At 32.6% G+C, this 17,910-nt stretch overlaps 2 protein-coding genes across 2 annotated transcripts; both read left to right on the forward strand.

The window, feature by feature from the left end:
- The first annotated feature begins 2,299 nt into the window (after positions 1 to 2,299).
- Positions 2,300 to 3,793, forward strand: LOC132803276 (protein ALP1-like). The gene is made up of 3 exons (XM_060815875.1): positions 2,300 to 2,674; positions 2,762 to 2,987; positions 3,699 to 3,793. Exons 1-3 carry the CDS (start codon positions 2,387 to 2,389, stop codon positions 3,791 to 3,793), a joined length of 609 nt encoding a protein of 202 aa, XP_060671858.1. The 5' UTR covers positions 2,300 to 2,386.
- Positions 3,746 to 4,752, forward strand: LOC132803339 (uncharacterized). The gene is made up of 2 exons (XM_060816043.1): positions 3,746 to 4,054; positions 4,152 to 4,752. Exons 1-2 carry the CDS (start codon positions 3,857 to 3,859, stop codon positions 4,662 to 4,664), a joined length of 711 nt encoding a protein of 236 aa, XP_060672026.1. The 5' UTR covers positions 3,746 to 3,856; the 3' UTR covers positions 4,665 to 4,752.
- The last annotated feature ends 13,158 nt before the right edge of the window (positions 4,753 to 17,910 follow it).

Here is a 17,910-nt window from a genome sequence, read left to right on the forward strand (position 1 = left end):
GGCATATCTATTCATGTTATATTTAATTTGTCATTGTTATTTGTTCAATGAATTTGAGTGTAATCGTTAGCTTTCTATGGAAAAAAAAAAATTAAGAATTCAAGTTTATGCAAGCCATTTGTCTTTTTATTTCCTGTGTATATGTGGAAGGAAAGGACAGCAGACATAATTGATATGGGAGTGGATGGTTTTGTTCTGTGAGATTTGGTCTAGCTGCTCTGCTTTTATGGGTTTTTCTGTAGTGATTTCTTTGTGTCTTTTCTCCTACTGTCTGTGGAGTAGTTGATATATTATGCTTGTTGCTGTCCAGATTCTACTTGTGCTCCATGATGTGAACACTGACCAAAATATTACATCATAATTTCTTTGTATGGAACAAATTAGAATTGACATGTCTTGTATTGCTTCCAGCTAATTTTCAGTGTTGCTATGATTCACTTATGCTAACTTTAAGCGTCGTATGCTTATCAGTTGTATGTTTTCCTGTAAACTGTATCTAGCTACTTAATTATCTGTACATATAATATGATATCATATCAAGAACATGAGTTACATATAAAATTTGATATTACAAAAATTTTAAAATCCTTGTTTATTTGGATTAGAATTGATGAGCAAAGCTGCTTTCGAATATTTAGTTTAATCCAATCTCTGGTCGAGTTCAAGGGATGGTCGTTCTGTGCTTGTCTTCACCATAAAATGATTAAAAGCCTGCATGTAGTATTGAAGATGGGAAGAAGAAATGTTGAGTTTTTCAGAAGATATATTGCTAAAAGCTTCTGCGAAAAATGATATTTCCTCCGCTGAGAAAGAAAAAGTAAATAAAATATAAATACTGGAGTTTATTTTAGACATAATGGTAAGTTTGAGGGTTGAATAACTTCATTTTATCTCTTTTAATTATACTATTTTTTTTTTCACTTTACTTTGCATATTATGATAATCAATGTTAAGATTTATTGGTGTTTGTTTCGAAGGTGTTACATATTCTGAGAAAAAGGGAATTAGAAGTTGCAGACGAATTTTGATAACTTGAAATTTGGAGTAGCTTGCATTCATGTCATACTTTAAATTGCTAACTGGTTTGGTTTCTTATGTTGGGGCACGTAAATATGATTATTCCAATTCCAGTCAATCATATATCTCTGTTCTTGCATCCAGGTTAGTGAATAGGCCATGGGAATTGGATCATTGAGATAAGCCCAAATTAGCCGAAAGTGTCAAGGCCAATCTTGTGGGCTTCATTGATTGGATTACTATCTGGCATTATTTTTTTGCGAAAATTTGAGTGGATCCCAAGTCCCATACCAACAATCTGCATTCTAACTTCCAAGTTTGCATATAGCTTTCGGAGCAAATTTATTTTTTATTTTATTTCAACCCCCCACCCAAAAAAAAAAAAAAAATGAAGAAGAAGAAAGTGTGCATTGCTTTTCCCAAATTTTTAAAGCCATATCCCCAGTTTCTTTTTTCATTATCTCCTCGCATTTCTTACCCTGTATGCAGTATTTTGGAAAAAAAAAAGTATATATTTTCCATAGAACATAAATGTTTAGGATATTGTATCGCTATAAATAATTTTATTTTTTATTCTGAACATGAATAGAAAAACAAATCTTAAATATCCATGTAATTTAATTTTACTTGTAAACTTGGCTTATATTTTCTCCTCATGTGTTCTATATTTCTAGTTTTTTTTCTTTTTCCCTGTTTGCCCAAACCTTGTAGATAAACAATAAAATAATTGATAAACCACCAAATTGTCTCTACCAAGCGTTATACATGATTGCTCTTTTAAATAAAAAAAATATAGGTCATATATATTCTGAGATACGATCTAATTACAAGAGTAGTTGTGTAGCTTTACAATAATCCACTTGCATTTTTATAGAAGATGTGACTAATATTAATTAAAAAGATATGAAATCAAAGAAAAGGGGGATGAATATATATATATATATATATAAAAATAAAGGTGAATGACACCCAAAAAAATAAAATAAATAAATAAAGGTGAATGATATTTTCAAAATTAAGCTGATCTAATAATATATTTTTTTGGATACAAAAAAATAATGCCAGATTTTTGTTTTCTGTATTTATTCAATTGTATTGGCAATAGCAGCTCAATTTATTGTATTTCTGATAATTTTTTTTTATTTGTTGGTTTTTTTTCTTTTTTGTAGAGATGGACAGAAGAAAATTAGTTGTGATTCAATCTTTTTGTTGGGGCTTTATGTTTATCTTTTTTATGTACATGTATGTAGCGTGGCAAAGGAAAAATGAAAGACGTGTTAGGAATAGAATAACTAGGACTACCGAATTGCGTACATCTTTTATAGATAGTTTGTTGGACAATGATGTCACTTGTATTAGTCAATTGAGGATGGATAGGAGAACATTTGTTATTTTATGTCGGTTATTACGCCAAGATGGATATGTGAAAAGAGATGGTACTGTTACATTGGAAGAGCAAGTGTGCATATTTTTGCACATAATTGCTCATCATACAAAAAACCGTACAATTATCAGTCGATTCTATAGATCAGGGGAGACAATTAGTAGATATTTCAATTCAGTATTGAATGGGGTGTTGTGCTTACATTCCATTTTGTTGAGGCATCCTGAACCTGTGTCGGATAATTGCTCGGATGATAGATGGAAAATGTTTAAGGTACGTATGTGGACTAGTTTGGTTATTAATTTTATAGTTAGATGACTTGTAGCATATTTGACGTTAGTAAAATTGTTTGTGTCGTAGAATTGTTTGGGAGCATTAGATGGAACTTATATTAAGGTGAAAGTACCTGAAATCGATAAGCCAAGATATCGAACAAGAAAGGGTGAGATCGCAACAAATGTCTTAGGTGTATGTAACCCGAATATGGAATTTATATTTGTATTACCGGGTTGGAAAGGCTCCGCTTCAGATTCCAGAGTACTTAGAGATGCAATAAGTAGGCCAAATGGACTAAAAGTACCAACCGGTAAGACCAATCCTTAAATATTTCATCGAGTGGATTAACATTGCATAAACTAATAGGAGAAATTTTTCTGTGTTAGGTTATTATTACTTAGTGGATGCTGGTTACACAAATGGTGAAGGATTTCTTGCGCCATATAGGGGAACAAGATATCACCTTTCCGAATGGAGAGATGGTTGTGCACCCATAAATCATCAAGAGTATTTCAACATGAAGCATGCATCAGCTAGGAATATCATAGAAAGATGCTTTGGGGTTCTTAAAATGCGATGGGCAATTTTAAGAAGTCCATCTTTCTACCCAATTGCAACACAAATCAAAACCATTACTGCATGTTGCTGATACATAATCTGATTAGAAGAGAAATGACACTCCATCCTGGAGAAGTCGAATATGATAGGATGGAAAATGTGGACATTAATGAAGAGAAGGACATTATAGGATCAATTGCTTCCCTCAGATCAATGGACAAATTGGAGAGATGAGTTAGCTAAGCAAATGTTTGGTGAGTGGAGAGGTCATCATGATTACTAGTTGATGGTTATGTAAAAAATTATGTTCTCACTGCTTATTTAATATTGTTTGTTAAATCTTTTGGATAATATGTATGAAGGCAAACTTATATTATATTAAGTGCAACATTTGAGATTTATTGTTATTTTGTTTGCATCTTGTTTTGATAATATTGGAATCATGAAATGTTTACTTGAATAGCAATGGAAGCTGGAGGTAGCAGCAACGATAATAGGTGGGGTGAATCTAGGCGTACATGGAGTAGAGGTGAGGAAGAAGCTTTGCTGGTTCTTTAAGATGAAGCTGTAGCTAGTGGGCAACGTTGTGATACGGGAGCATTTAAACCTGGTACACTTAATATGATTGAGCGGCAACTGGCTGAAATGTGTCCTAACTCGGGATTGCGAGCAACTCCACATATTGAATCGAAGCTAAAAAAGTGGAAGAAGCAATATGGCATCATATACGACATGCTGAACAAAAGTGGATTTGGATGGAATGACACTCTTAAATGTGTGGAGATTGACAGTGACAATGCTTGGAAAGCATATGTGCAGGTTTTGACTTTGTTAGGAAAAATACCTTTATTGAATTTTGTGTTTCTTATCTTAAATATATAATGTTTTTACTAAATGATGGCTTTTTTTATTTTAGAGTAATCCAAGTGCAAAAAGTTGGAGAGATAAACCTTTCCCGATATATGAGAGGCTTGCTAATATTTTTGGGAAGGATCGGGCAACAGGACATGGAGCACAAACTCCAATTGATTTAGTTAATGATATAAATATGGAGCCTGACAATGACCAAATTGATGATGTGGGTTCTCCAATGTCTATGAATCAAACACATAGTCAACTGCCCACACAATCCCAATTAAGAGGTAAGAGGAAAGCTCAATCGAAGGATGTTGACATCGTTAGCGGGTTAAACAATGTAGCAGATAAGTTTATAGATAAATTGGCTACACAGTTAGACAAGTTGGAGAAGTCTGATATCAACTATCCACAATACTTAGCTATGGAGCTTGACAGGTTAGGATTCCCTATTACTGACAATCTCAAAATCTCTAAGGCAATAAGATCGGATCCATCGAACGTTGAGGTTTTCAAGATTATTAAAACCGATGCGCAGAAGATTGAATTTGCTCGTGGATTTTTGGATAACTAAATTAGTATTGTTGTGGATTATATATTTATGGATATGTATGAGAGGATGACAACTATGAACATTTGGAATTGAAACTTATGGACATATATTGTAATGTATTGAATGTTGGTTTCTAATTATGCATGTATGGATAATTTTATTATTATGTGTTATGTTTTAGAATATTAACATGCACTTTATTGATTTGGCTAGTTGTTATTTTGTTTAATAATTTACTATATTATATTGTCATTTATTATTATATGCAGGAATATTGAATGGCAAAGAGAAGGGTTTATGTTGTGTTTAAAGGTAGACAACCAGGGATATATAATTCTTGGTCTGAATGTCATCAACAAGTGCACGGATTTACAAATAATTTATATCAAGCCTATAATACAATTGAAGAAGCTGAAATTGCGTATGTTGAGTTTGTAGAACAAACAATGAGGAATCGCAATGAAGCAAATCCGATACAAAATACCACCACCGTACATACACGTGCTCAATCTCACAACGAGTGGGGTAATGGTTTTGTATTAGGTTGTTTATTTGGCTTACTATCAATGGGTTTATTTACTTATTTCTTATATAATTAGATTATCCTTGTAAAATCCAATATATATATACGGATGTCATACTTGTTAAAAGTGTAACTACATGTGACATTTATTTATATATCTATATATCTATATGTATGAATTGAAGATAGATATATTTATGCTATTAACAAGTTCTTAATTAAATATTATGTCAATTTTTTTTATTTGTATTTAATTGTTATTCATGATTAGTAATTTTATTTTAATCGGTTTTGAAAACAATATTTTAAGTAGTTTATGGGTGTTAAAAATAAAATTACAAATGTATTATAAATATCATTAAATTATTATTATTATTAATTAATTGAACATATAAATATCTATACAAACCATATTAAATATAAGTAATAATAAAACTTTAATTAAATATAATATTTAATGTTTTTGTAAATATAAATATAATTTTAAATCTTTTCATATATAACAAAATAAATACTATAATTATAAAATAATCTAATCCAGTCCGATCCTACACCAAACATGGGACAACTAGTCCAACATTCAATCTAGAACTATACCAAACACAGTACTGCACTATTCGATCCTGTCCGATCTGAACCGATCCTGTCCGATCCTGTCTGATCCGGACCTATCCTGCGTACCAAACGAGCCCTTAACATCATGTTTTCACCCACCACTCAAAGTGTCTAACTTTCCCAAAAAAGTGGATAGAAAGAGAAAGAAACATCAAGAAAAATCAAGAAACATGAATCAACTAAATCCCAGAAAAAGAAAAAAAAAAAAAAAAACCACTATTCAAGCTCTCTTTTTTTATACCATCATTAACGAACTCCAAAAAAAAAAATGTCATTACTAGAATTATCATTAAAGAACTCCATGAAAGGGCCACTACGACAATCATTTGAAAAAGCCACTGGGATCCAAACTTTAAAGATTTGCCACCTCTATTGAGCAATATAAGTTTGAATTCTACTTCTTGAAGCTGTGGTTCTAAGGAAAAAAATTACAAAAAAAAAAAAATAGAGAGACATGGAGTAGTCAAATTCAAAGGACGAAGGCCATAGAAGGCATTATTGGGGGGTCTTGTTCTGCAGTTGAGCGAAAGGTCTTCTTCCACAGTTAATGGGTTTGATTGCCTGCGGAATGAAGAAAAGAAAGCAAAAGCAATTTTTTGCTTTTTTTTTTGGGAGAGTTTATTTATTGGGTTTTTTCAAAAATAGCAACTGTACAAACCGATTCTTGATAAATAGCAAAACAAATTTTAAAAAAAAAAAAACTAGCCCACTTTTGTCTCATCTTGACCAAAATACCCTTTATTAAGTTTTTTTTTCCTTTTCTTTTATTTTTTTGTTTTTTTCTCTATCAAAACGCATGTTTTTCTCTTTTGTTGTTTTTGGTTTTTTGTCTTCACTTTTGCTTCCACTCTCCCTTTCAAAAAGCTTGGTTTTTCCCATTTTCTCTAGGGTTTTTTTTTTCTCTACTTTCACTCTCCCTTTCGAAAAGCTTGGTTTTTCCCTTATTCTCTAGGATTTTTTTTCTCTACTTTCACTCTCCCTTTCAAAAAGCTTGGTTTTTCCCTTTTTCTCTAGGGTTTTTTTTTTCTCTACTTTCACTTTCCCTTTCGAAAAGCTTGGTTTTTCCCTTTTTCTCTAGGGTTTTTTCCTCTACTTTCACTCTCCCTTTGGAAAAGCTTGATCGTTGTCGCCACCCAAAAGCAGAGGGGAGACACACCATCATCGTCCTCAATCACTGTACTTCGACCTCTGTAGTCATCACCGCAGCCGTAGGTCGTATCCATGCCAGCCACCAATTTTGTAGCCTCCTATTCCTTGGATACAATTCAATCCTTATACGGCCAAATCTAAATTTGTGGAAACCCTTCGATGGCTTCGTTATGAAAACATGAATGTGTGGAGCTGAGCATCTGCTATTCGTTGGGATTAGTTTTTCCTCTACAAGGGCCTTGTACAATGAATCCCCTACGGGTGATCGTCCGTCGTCGTACAGTAGCCCCCACGAAGCATCCTAAACCATTCAATTATCAACCTCTTTCTCTTCCATTCCCTTTTCTATCTTGTTCGGTAATTTCTCAATTCTAGTTTTTTTTTTTTTTATGTTATGATACTTTAGAAGTGCTTCACTAAAAATTATGATTTACATTTCAAGATGAGAAAAAAAATAAGTAAATTCTTTTGCTTTTGAAGAACAAAATGGTTTTTTTTTTTTTTTTTCCCCCTCATATAAATTAAAAAGCAAAGAAAGCTTCTTTTAGGTAGCTACAATAGTACATATAACTTCCTATGTATTTTCAAGTGATGAGAAAGCGTCATATTGATATAAATGTAATGCTTTATTCATATATTGACTTGGTTGGTTTGCTAATAATTGCTATTTGCGAAGAACAGACACAAGAATTTTGACAATTTTGAAAGTGGAAGGGTTAGTAAGGTACAGCATATTTAGAACTGATGATGGACTTGCCAATGATAATGGGTTTGGGCTAAGGACTATTGTTCTGCAGTATAGTAAATCATAAAAAATGGTATAATATATGTTTTTTCATTCAAGTGAGAAGAACAAGAACACTGTTGGGAAATTTTGATTGCAATTAGCAAAACTAGATTATAGCAAGTTACAATTTTCTTTTGCTGCTTGTTGCATTCTACTGGGGTTGTAATTGTTTTGCTTTGAAATTGTCATTGTAAATTGTGATATTGATTCAAATGTGCTTTTAGTCTGTTATATTGCTTCCTTGAATTGAGGGTGGTGGTTGGATTCTATCCTTCAATGTTTGATAATGTTATTGGTTGTGAAAATGAAAAAAATTTAATTATTAACTGCCTGTCCAGTCAGGGCATTTCAATTGATAAAGTAACAACTCAAATAGTTAAAATTTGTATGTTACAATTTTTGTGAGTCCATGAGCTGGTGTGGTTGAAATTCTTATGTAGAAAAAGAATGGGGTTAGGAAAAGGTGCTGGATGATTTGTTTAAGAAAAGACAAAAGGCAACAAAGCTTGAACTTAAAGCTTATGCCTCTCCATATTCTTATTGATTTTATTTATTTAAATTTTTTTAGTGTATTGACTTGTATATACAGTAAATTTGAACCTGTATGCTTAAACAATAAGTTTTTTTTAGATTGCATTGACTTCTTAACATTGAGAATATGCATTCCAAATATCGGATTGGGTACTGGGACATAATGAAGCATTATTTAGGAGAGCGCAGTTGAAAGCCCTTGTCTCCATCCATAGCCAAGAGGTAAAGTGAAGCTCTTCAAAATTTATTTGCATATTTGATAAAACCATCCAACTGCATCTATAAGTTGAAGTATAACCATAATCTATGTTGGTTAGTACTTATTATAACATCCTTGTGTTCTTGTATATAGGTTGGCTGGCAAGGGAGGTGAACTTACACATATGAGACAACAATTATAAGTGGTGCACTTGACTTAACTGAAAAGGTAGGCACGCTGATGCCAATTAATATTTTTCTGATGGTTATCTCTTGTAGTTTTACTGCTTTTGGATCGGAAGTGGAAATGGAGCAACTAGTAATATGCTATTCTAAAATTTGCAAAAATAAAAGGAAAAGCTGTTGAACTATTAATTTAAACGTTTGGTTCCTCCTGGAGAGAATGTTTGTGTATATGTGTTGGCCTTCCAGATGGTTGAGCTTGGCCAAGTTATATTGGATATTTGTATTTGAGGTTCTATTAGAATTTTCTTTCTTCCTTTCTCCTTTTTTTGTTTTTTTTTTTTCAAAAAAAAAACTGTTTTAGTACTTGTTTGTTTGTCATCATATGCATTTCTTAATATGTTAGTTTAGGAATTTTTTTTTTTTTTTTAGGGATGCGAGGTTATTAATAAATTATATTTTTAACAAAGAAATGTTTTCAAATAACCTGATGTATAATTTGGATCAAGCAACGTAGTCTGTGATGGTAGTTGTTTGAGTTTACTTTTAACTCATCAACATTTTCAGCATGTTTATTGTTCTTTGAAAGAACTTTGATGCTAAAGACACTTATAGTAAGAGTCATGTTCTTAAGTTTTATGATTAATTAGTATAGTGCTCTGAAACATATCTCTTTTTTATGATTCCTCTAGTTCGAAAATTGTTTCCAATAGATGCATAAACATCTTTTTGTTCTAAACTTTCAAATTGTAATTGTTTGGCGGAAATTTCGTTAGATGTTTATTTTTTACTATTTAATATGTTTTTGGTCCTTTCAATTTTGTTGTCCATAAGCAAGCCATAGGTTATGATTTGTTATTCTTATTTGATTTACAGATAAATGGATTCAGAATACCAATGAAGGTTTTGGGACTCGAAGATATCTAGGGCAAAGGTTAATTGTAGATCAAACTTTTGGAAAGCCGTGTCGGATATTAAGTTCAAGCTAACTCCATCCGAAATAAAGAAGTTCAAGGATAGCTATTTTGGCCACTTTTTGAAGGCCAAAGATATACAATTTAGTGGCCACATCGTCAACAGCATGTTGTATAGGCAGTGTATTTGCAACGACAAGGATTCTATGGTATTCAATTTTGGAGGGCGTGGTGCAAGATTTACGGGGAGAGACTTCGCCATAATTACATGTCTACGGTTTGGTTACGAACCCAATAGGCGGGTTAACATCTCTATGCGTATTAGTGACATATATTTTAGCGGAAAGCAAAAGGTCACTAACTCGGAGATAACCGAAGCTTTCATGGCCGCATAGTGTCAAGACGATGATGAAGCCGATGATGATAGATTGAAGTTGGCTTTATTATATTTCCTAGAGACGGTTCTTCTAGGCAAAGAAAGCATGGCCAACGCACCCCATAATCACTTGGAGATTGTGGACGATTTAGAGTACTTCAATAACTATCCATGGGGTACTTTATCATACACCACTACCATTAGATCATTGAAGAGTGCTTTTGAGCATAGAGAGTCCATGGCTTTAAACAATTCAAAGAGTTATAGTGTTTGTGGGTTTCCTTTGGCTTTCATGGTAAGTTTATTACACTATTATTTAAAGTTTGTTACATTTGTATTTATGGTGTGTATTTCTTTACTTATTCATCATTAATTTATTGTTTGACAGATTTGGGGTTTTGAGACAATTCCTTCATTAGGTCAAGCATTTGGAAAGAAGTTGCCGGACATGGCATTCCCTTGAATTCTCAATTGGTATATTTCACAAGTGCCAAGATTTGAGAAGGCCACTGAACTCTTCGATCATCGTGATGTAAGTATATGAGTTTTTCCACTTATATATACATATATATATATATACATACATTCCAACTTAGTAATATTATTTATAGACTTTTGCAGTATTTGTAGTAATATTAGTATTACTTAATAATCACTTCATGATAATTTCTTTTGGCTTTTGCAGTATCCCGTTCATAGCTTAATGAATGTAATTGAATTTGAGCATGCATATATTGGCAAAATTGCATGGGATGTACATCATGACCATACTCCATACAGTGTTGCACCTACTGTCAGAGATATGGTTGATGTGTAAAATTAACTCGCAAGTGCACGAATCGTTTTCAAGTAATAAAGTGGAAAAATAGGGTTGTCGTACCCAAGGGATTAAGTATTAAGTACCAAAGTTAATTAGGTTTTGATAATATTTGAACGAAAATTTAAGATGGCAATTGAAAACTAAATAAACTAAATTAAACAAAAGCAATCAATTAAAATTAGATAAATTTCAAGTAAGAGAGAGAATAATTATGAATACTAGGGCATTTGATTTCACCACTAACTATTCCAATTTAATTACTTAAATATGTGAATTTAATTAACTAGTAATTTTGTTAACCATACTTAATCACAAAATTAATCAAAAGTAGTTTCCACTCACAATTGATAATATTCACATAACCTAATTTATTCCTTCCGGCCTATAAATTAAATCATGCAAATTCATCAAGCATAGATTAAGCAAATAATATGGCATGAGACATAACTATTTTCCAATCAATTATGCATTCATGTAAATCATTGGAGATCCATAATATTATCCTTTTCCAAGCTCAAATATTATTGAAATCATTCATTCCTTCCGGCCTATGAAAGCATTAAGTATACCAATGATTTATTAACAAAACATATTACTAATTAAATAAAACTCAACATATATTAAAATAATTAAACCTTCATAGTTAGGGCTACATCATAGCCCTAGCTATGAAAATTAGTTCATGGTAAAAATAATTTCAACATCCATAATTATTAAAAATAATAAGATTCACAATTAAAGAGAAAGGAAAAGAGAATAAAATTCTTCTCCAAGCAAGCCCACATCTCTCTGCCTCTTCCAAGCTCTCCAATTGATCTTCTAAAACCCTAAAACTTTAAAACCCTAGAACCCTTAAGAGAACCTTAGAAACTCCCAAAATTTGGTTTGTTTCTATTTAAGCCTCCTAAAAGCTCTTAAATAACTCTCTAAACTTGTATATATTCCTTCAATGTGGTGGGGGCTATATATATAGGGCCTTGGGAATCTTTTTCTCTCTTTATTTTCAATGTGGGAGTCTTGGAAGATACCTTTTTTAAGCCATGAAGAGGGTTGGACGAATTTCATGTGTGAAAAGGAAACTGTATATTACTTGCTCTCTACTACTTTCCTTTTATCTAATTCCTCCTAAAAAAATAGTTAATTAGTCTAATTTACCCTTAATGAAGCATGTGACATGACATGTGCCTCATTAATGATAAATTAACCAATTATTGCCACTTGTTTTTATCTTGGCCCTCAAATTGCCTTGATTCCCTCTTTTGATCAATGGTGGAGAATAACTAGAATATTATTTTTTATAAATTCTAAACTTTAAATGATGATAACTCTTTGCTCGCACCTCGAAATCCAAAAATAACGAGACATTTGAAATCCTCAGATCTTGATGATTTATATGACATCCACTTCCACCATGAAATTCTCAATAGAATCTTTATGGAATCTTCAAGGTATCTTTTTTGGAATCTTTTTAATGCTTAGTCCGTTCGAGCTCGAATCTTGCTTCCCACCATAATTCGACCCAAGGAATCCATTTTTATGGTTGTTTTCTTAAAATTCTTCCTCTTTTACCTAGATTAAGAAAAATACATAATTAAGTATCTTTCCATAACAAATTAACACAAACTAACAAATATTAAGCTATAAATATGGCATAAAATCATCAATATTTTAGATCTAACAAATACCCCCAAACTTAAGATTTGCTAGTCCCTAGCAAAGAAAAAGAATAAGAAAATGAAATTTTATTTAAAGAACATAAGATACTTTAATGAGGTGCCTCAAAGATTGTATAACATATGACTTTTCAAATGGTTTCAAAGTAATTATGTAGCTCAATACCTTATATTCTATCCAACATATATGATACTTCCAATGTGTGTGTGTGGAAATCAATTTATACACTTAATTATCATATGCTTGAATAAATTTACAAGAATTAGAAATTGATAATAAAGTATGAACTACCATATGCTTGACTTAATTATCACTCTCCACTAATGTAGGTTAATGCACCACCTTAAATCATTAGGACTTCATGGTTTCTATTGTTAAGGCTAATGGATAAGGCTAAAGAAAGAAAAGGATAAGATATAATAAATCAAAGAAAGAAAGCTAAAATTAAATATCAATGAATAAATTACTTGTAAAATTTGTTTCTTTATTAGAACTTCTTTTCTTATTTCAACTTCAATTTCAATATCCTTTTTCTCCTTTTTATTGTGCATATATTCTTCAAATCACACATATTCTTTCTTTATTTCTTTTTTTTTCTTTCTTTTTTTTTTCTTTCTTTTCCACTAAGCCCCCAAAATTATTTTTCTTCTTATTGCACATTCAAACCTCCAATTTACACAAAAATGCATACTAGAGCCAAATTCACCAAATACTTAACCTCCAAACTTTATTTTTTCCTTTTTCTCATTTTTTTCTTTTTCAACACTCAAACAAGCTCACAAGCATATATTCATATCAATTCAATTAACGCTCTCTTTGTAGTATGTTCAAGGTAGGAAAAAGAAATTTAAGGCTCAAAAAGGGTAAGTAAATGTGCTTTAATGAAGAAAAGGCTCTAACACATCTTTATGCATCCTAAAGGCTCAAATAAGGTACTAGTGGAAGATAATGTATTAGGTTGGCTTGAAAGGCTCAAACTTAAACAAAGATGGCCTAAATCATGTTCTTAGTAATGCATTCACCTAGGATTTCGCCTCAAGCAATAATCAAGCAAGTTCTAGAGTTCAATTAATAATAAAGTACTCTAATTCATGCAAACCTTCTTCAAAACACAATCTAAATTATGCATTATTGATTATGTGCTCAAAATTTATCGAAAGTAACAATATGCGAATATAACTTCAAGCATTTAAGCATACACAAAAACAAATCCACCATCTAAAAACCAATTTATTTTCAATCATAGTCTTATCATTGGCTCATTAAAGTACTTAAGAAAACACCACAAAAACAATTTTTTTTTTTTTAATAATGAAGGAAAATAAAAACTAAAACTAACATTTTTGAAAACTTATAAAAACACTTAAATGGATAATGAAGGAAAATAAAAACTAAAACTAACATTTTTGAAAACTTATAAAAACACTTAAATGGACAAGATTTAAAAGATGCAAAGCATGCTTTTCACCCCCAAACTTAAAATGAACAATGTCCTCATTGTGAAAAACATAAAATAAAGCAAAAGTAAATAAAAGGTAAAGAATACTCCCCTTTGAAGACATGGAATGTTCCTCGTAATGTGAAAAAAAAATTTGATGTACTCCAATGCATATTCAAGGTGGTTATACTCCAAAAACCTAACTGTAGACTTGAAATTCTCAACATTCGTCTTTTGCTCTTTTACACCTAAACATCTTAAAACCTTGCAAAAACTCAAACAAAACACATCAAAACAACCTAAAAACAAGAAAACCACTAAAAACAACTAAAATAAATAGATAAATATAAGGTAAAGAAAGAAATTTGGGTTGCCTCCCAAGAGCGCTTGTTTAAAGTCATTAGCTTGACTCCTCCCTTTAACTTAATTAAGATCATCCAAGTAGAGGCTAGTCTCAAGCACTCCACCTTCATAATATGGCTTCAACCGCTGCCCATTCACCTTAAAACTTTCATGTCCCGGTTTGGTGATTTCAATTGCTCCACTTGGAAAAATTTGTACAATATCATATGGTCCACTCCATCTTGATCTTAATTTACCTGGAAACAATTTAAGTCTAGAGTTATAAAGAAGTACCTTTTGTCCAACATGAAAGTCCCTCTTTTTAATCATCTTGTCGTGCCATCTCTTTGTCTTTTCTTTGTAAATCTTTGCATTCTCGAAAGCAGCCATCCTAAATTCTTCAAGTTCATCCAATTGCAATAGCCTATTCTTGCCCACAGCCTCTTGATCAAAATTGAGAAACTTGGTTGCCCAATATGCTTTATGCTCCAATTCCACGGGAAGATGACATTCCTTACCAAAAACCAGTTTATACGGAGAAGTACCAATGGGGGTCTTGTAGGCGGTCCGGTATGCCCAAAGTGCATCATCTAGCTTTAAGCTCCAATCCTTTCTTGAAGCATTGACCGTCTTCTCCAAAATCCTCTTTATTTCCCTGTTTGAAATTTCTACTTGCCCACTAGTTTGTGGGTGGTAAGGAGTAGCAATTTTATGTCTAACACCATATTTAGCAAGAAGGGATTCAAATTGTTTGTTGCAAAAATGAGTGCCACCATCACTAATGATTGCTCGGGGTGTACCAAATCTAGTAAAAATGTATTTTTTTAAAAATTTCAATACAACTCGTGCATCATTAGTAGGTAGTGCACTAGCTTCAACCCATTTAGAAACATAATCCACAGCAACTAAAATATATTTATTACCACAAGAAGAAGGAAAAGGACCCATGAAATCAATACCCCAAACATCAAACAATTCTACCTCAAGGATATTCTTCAAAGGCATCTCATTCTTCCTTGATATGTTCCCGGTTCTCTGGCACCTATCACACCCTTGCACATAAATATTAGTATCTTTAAACATAGATGGCCAATAAAATCCAGAATTTAAAATTTTTGCTATGGTTTTTCTAGTCCCAAAATGCCCCCCATACTCACTAGAATGACAACTTTTAATAATGGACATTGTCTCTTCTCTAGCAACACACCTCCTAATTATACCATCGGCACACTTCTTAAAAAGATAGGGGTCATCCCAAAAGTAATACCTACTTTCCTTAAGAAACTTATGCTTTTCATATGGTTTTTCCAAACTAGGCGGCATAACATTAGTAACCAAATAATTAACAATGTCAGCATACCAAGGTACATCAAACATACCATCAACCTTAAACACTTTCTCATCTGGAAAACACTCTTCTATATCTCTTTCTTCTTTTTCCTCACTCAATTCCAACCTAGACAAGTGATCAGCTACTAGGTTTTCTACTCCTTTTTTATCCAAAATTTCTAAGTCAAACTCTTGAAGTAACAAAACCCATCTAATTAACCTAGGTTTAGACTCTTTCTTACTCATGAGGTACTTAATTGCACTATGATCGGTATAGACAATGGTCTTAGAACCTAACAAATATGCTCTAAACTTATCAAAAGCAAAGACAATGGCAAGCATCTCTTTCTCAGTAGTAGCATAATTAAGTTGAGCATCATTCAAAGTTCTAGAAGCATAATAAATAACATGCAGTTTTTTATCTTTCCTTTGTCCCAAAACAGCTCCTATAGCATAATCACTAGCATCACACATAATTTCAAAAGGTAGATTCCAATTAGGAGTACACATAATGGGAGCACATATTAATTTTTCTTTCAAAAGATTAAAAGCATGCATGCATTCATCATCAAAAACAAAGGGAACATCTTTATTCAACAAGTTACAAAGAGGTTTAGTTATCTTGGAAAAATCCTTAATAAATCTCCTATAAAAGCCCGCATGCCCAAGAAAACTCCTAATACCTTTTATTGAAGTCGGTGGAGGCAATTTCTCTATAACTTCTATTTTAGCTTTATCTACCTCAATTCCCCTTTTAGAAATCTTATGACCTAAAACTATGCCCTCTTGAACCATAAAGTGACATTTTTCCCAATTAAGCACAAGATTCATTTCTTTACACCTTAGAAGAACCCTAGATAAATTTTGCAAGCAAGAGGTAAAAGAATCACCAAATACACTAAAATCATCCATAAAGATTTCAATGATATCTTCTACCATATCTGAAAAGATGGACATCATACACCTTTGAAAGGTTGCAGGTGCATTGCATAAACCAAAAGGCATCCTTCTATAGGCAAAAGTTCCATAAGGACAAGTAAAAGTAGTCTTTTCTTGATCATCAGGGGCAATAGCTATTTGATTGTAACCGCTATAACCATCTAGAAAACAATAATATTCCTTACCGGCTAACCTTTCTAACATTTGATCAATGAATGGCAAAGGAAAATGGTCTTTTCTAGTGGCCTTATTAAGCTTCCTATAATCAATGCACACTCTCCACCCAGTAACTAACCTAGTAGGAATAAGCTCACTCTTATCATTCTCTTGCACAGTCATCCCACCTTTCTTAGGAACTACTTGAATAGGACTTACCCAATCACTATCCGAAATAGGATAGATAATCCCGGCATCTAAAAGCTTTAAAATCTCACCATGAACCACTTTCTTAAGATTAGGATTAAGCCTCCTTTGATGTTCTACAGTTGGTTTATGGTCTTCCTCCATAAGTATTTTGTGCATACAAATAGAGGGGCTAATACCCTTAATATCAGCTATAGTCCAACCTAGTGCAGTTTTATGTTCTCTTAAAACTTCTAAAAGTTTGGCTTCTTGGTCCTCACTAAGGGTGGATGAAATTATTACCGGCAGGGTATTATTAAATCCTAGAAAAGCATATTTTAAATGACTAGGTAGTGGCTTCAAATCAATTATAGGTGGGTGCTCCACACTCGGTATCTTTCTAGGTCCACTCTCACCTAAATCCTCAAACTTTCCAACATAATCTACCTCACAGTGGGTGGCTATATCTATGATGTTACACTCATGTTTTTCTTCTTCTGTACATGGTTCAAATAACTCACTCAATCCTAAGGGATCTAAATTACTTTCCTTTGCCATATCATTTACCAATTCATCACATGCATCAACAAGAAAGCAGCAAGAAATTTCATCAAGATTAGGAAATTTAACAACATTAGGGATTTGAAAACTTACCTCCTCATTGAGTACTCTAAGGGTTACTTGCCTTTGTTGTACATCAATTAGGGCACGTCCGGTTGCAAGAAATGGTCTTCCAAGAATGATTGGAATGTTGTCATCTTCCTCCATATCAAGTATCACAAAGTCTGCAGGGAATATGAACTTGTTTACTTTTACAAGTACATCCTCCAATATTCCCCTTGGCCTTTTTATGCTTCGATCTGCCATTTGAAGAGTCACTGTGGTAGGCTTCACATCTCCCACTCCAAGCTTCCTGTAAATGCTATATGGCATCAAATTAATGCTAGCACCTAAATCACAAAGAGCCATAAAATTATAATGTCCAATGTTACATGGGATATCAAAGCTTCCTGGATCTTTTAACTTGGGTGGAATCCTATGGTGTAACCTAGCACTACTCTCCTCACTCAAAGCTACTAACTCATAATTCTCCCACCTCCTCTTGTT

Source organism: Ziziphus jujuba, chromosome 3 (assembly GCF_031755915.1).
Source record: "Ziziphus jujuba cultivar Dongzao chromosome 3, ASM3175591v1".
NCBI lineage: Eukaryota > Viridiplantae > Streptophyta > Magnoliopsida > Rosales > Rhamnaceae > Ziziphus > Ziziphus jujuba.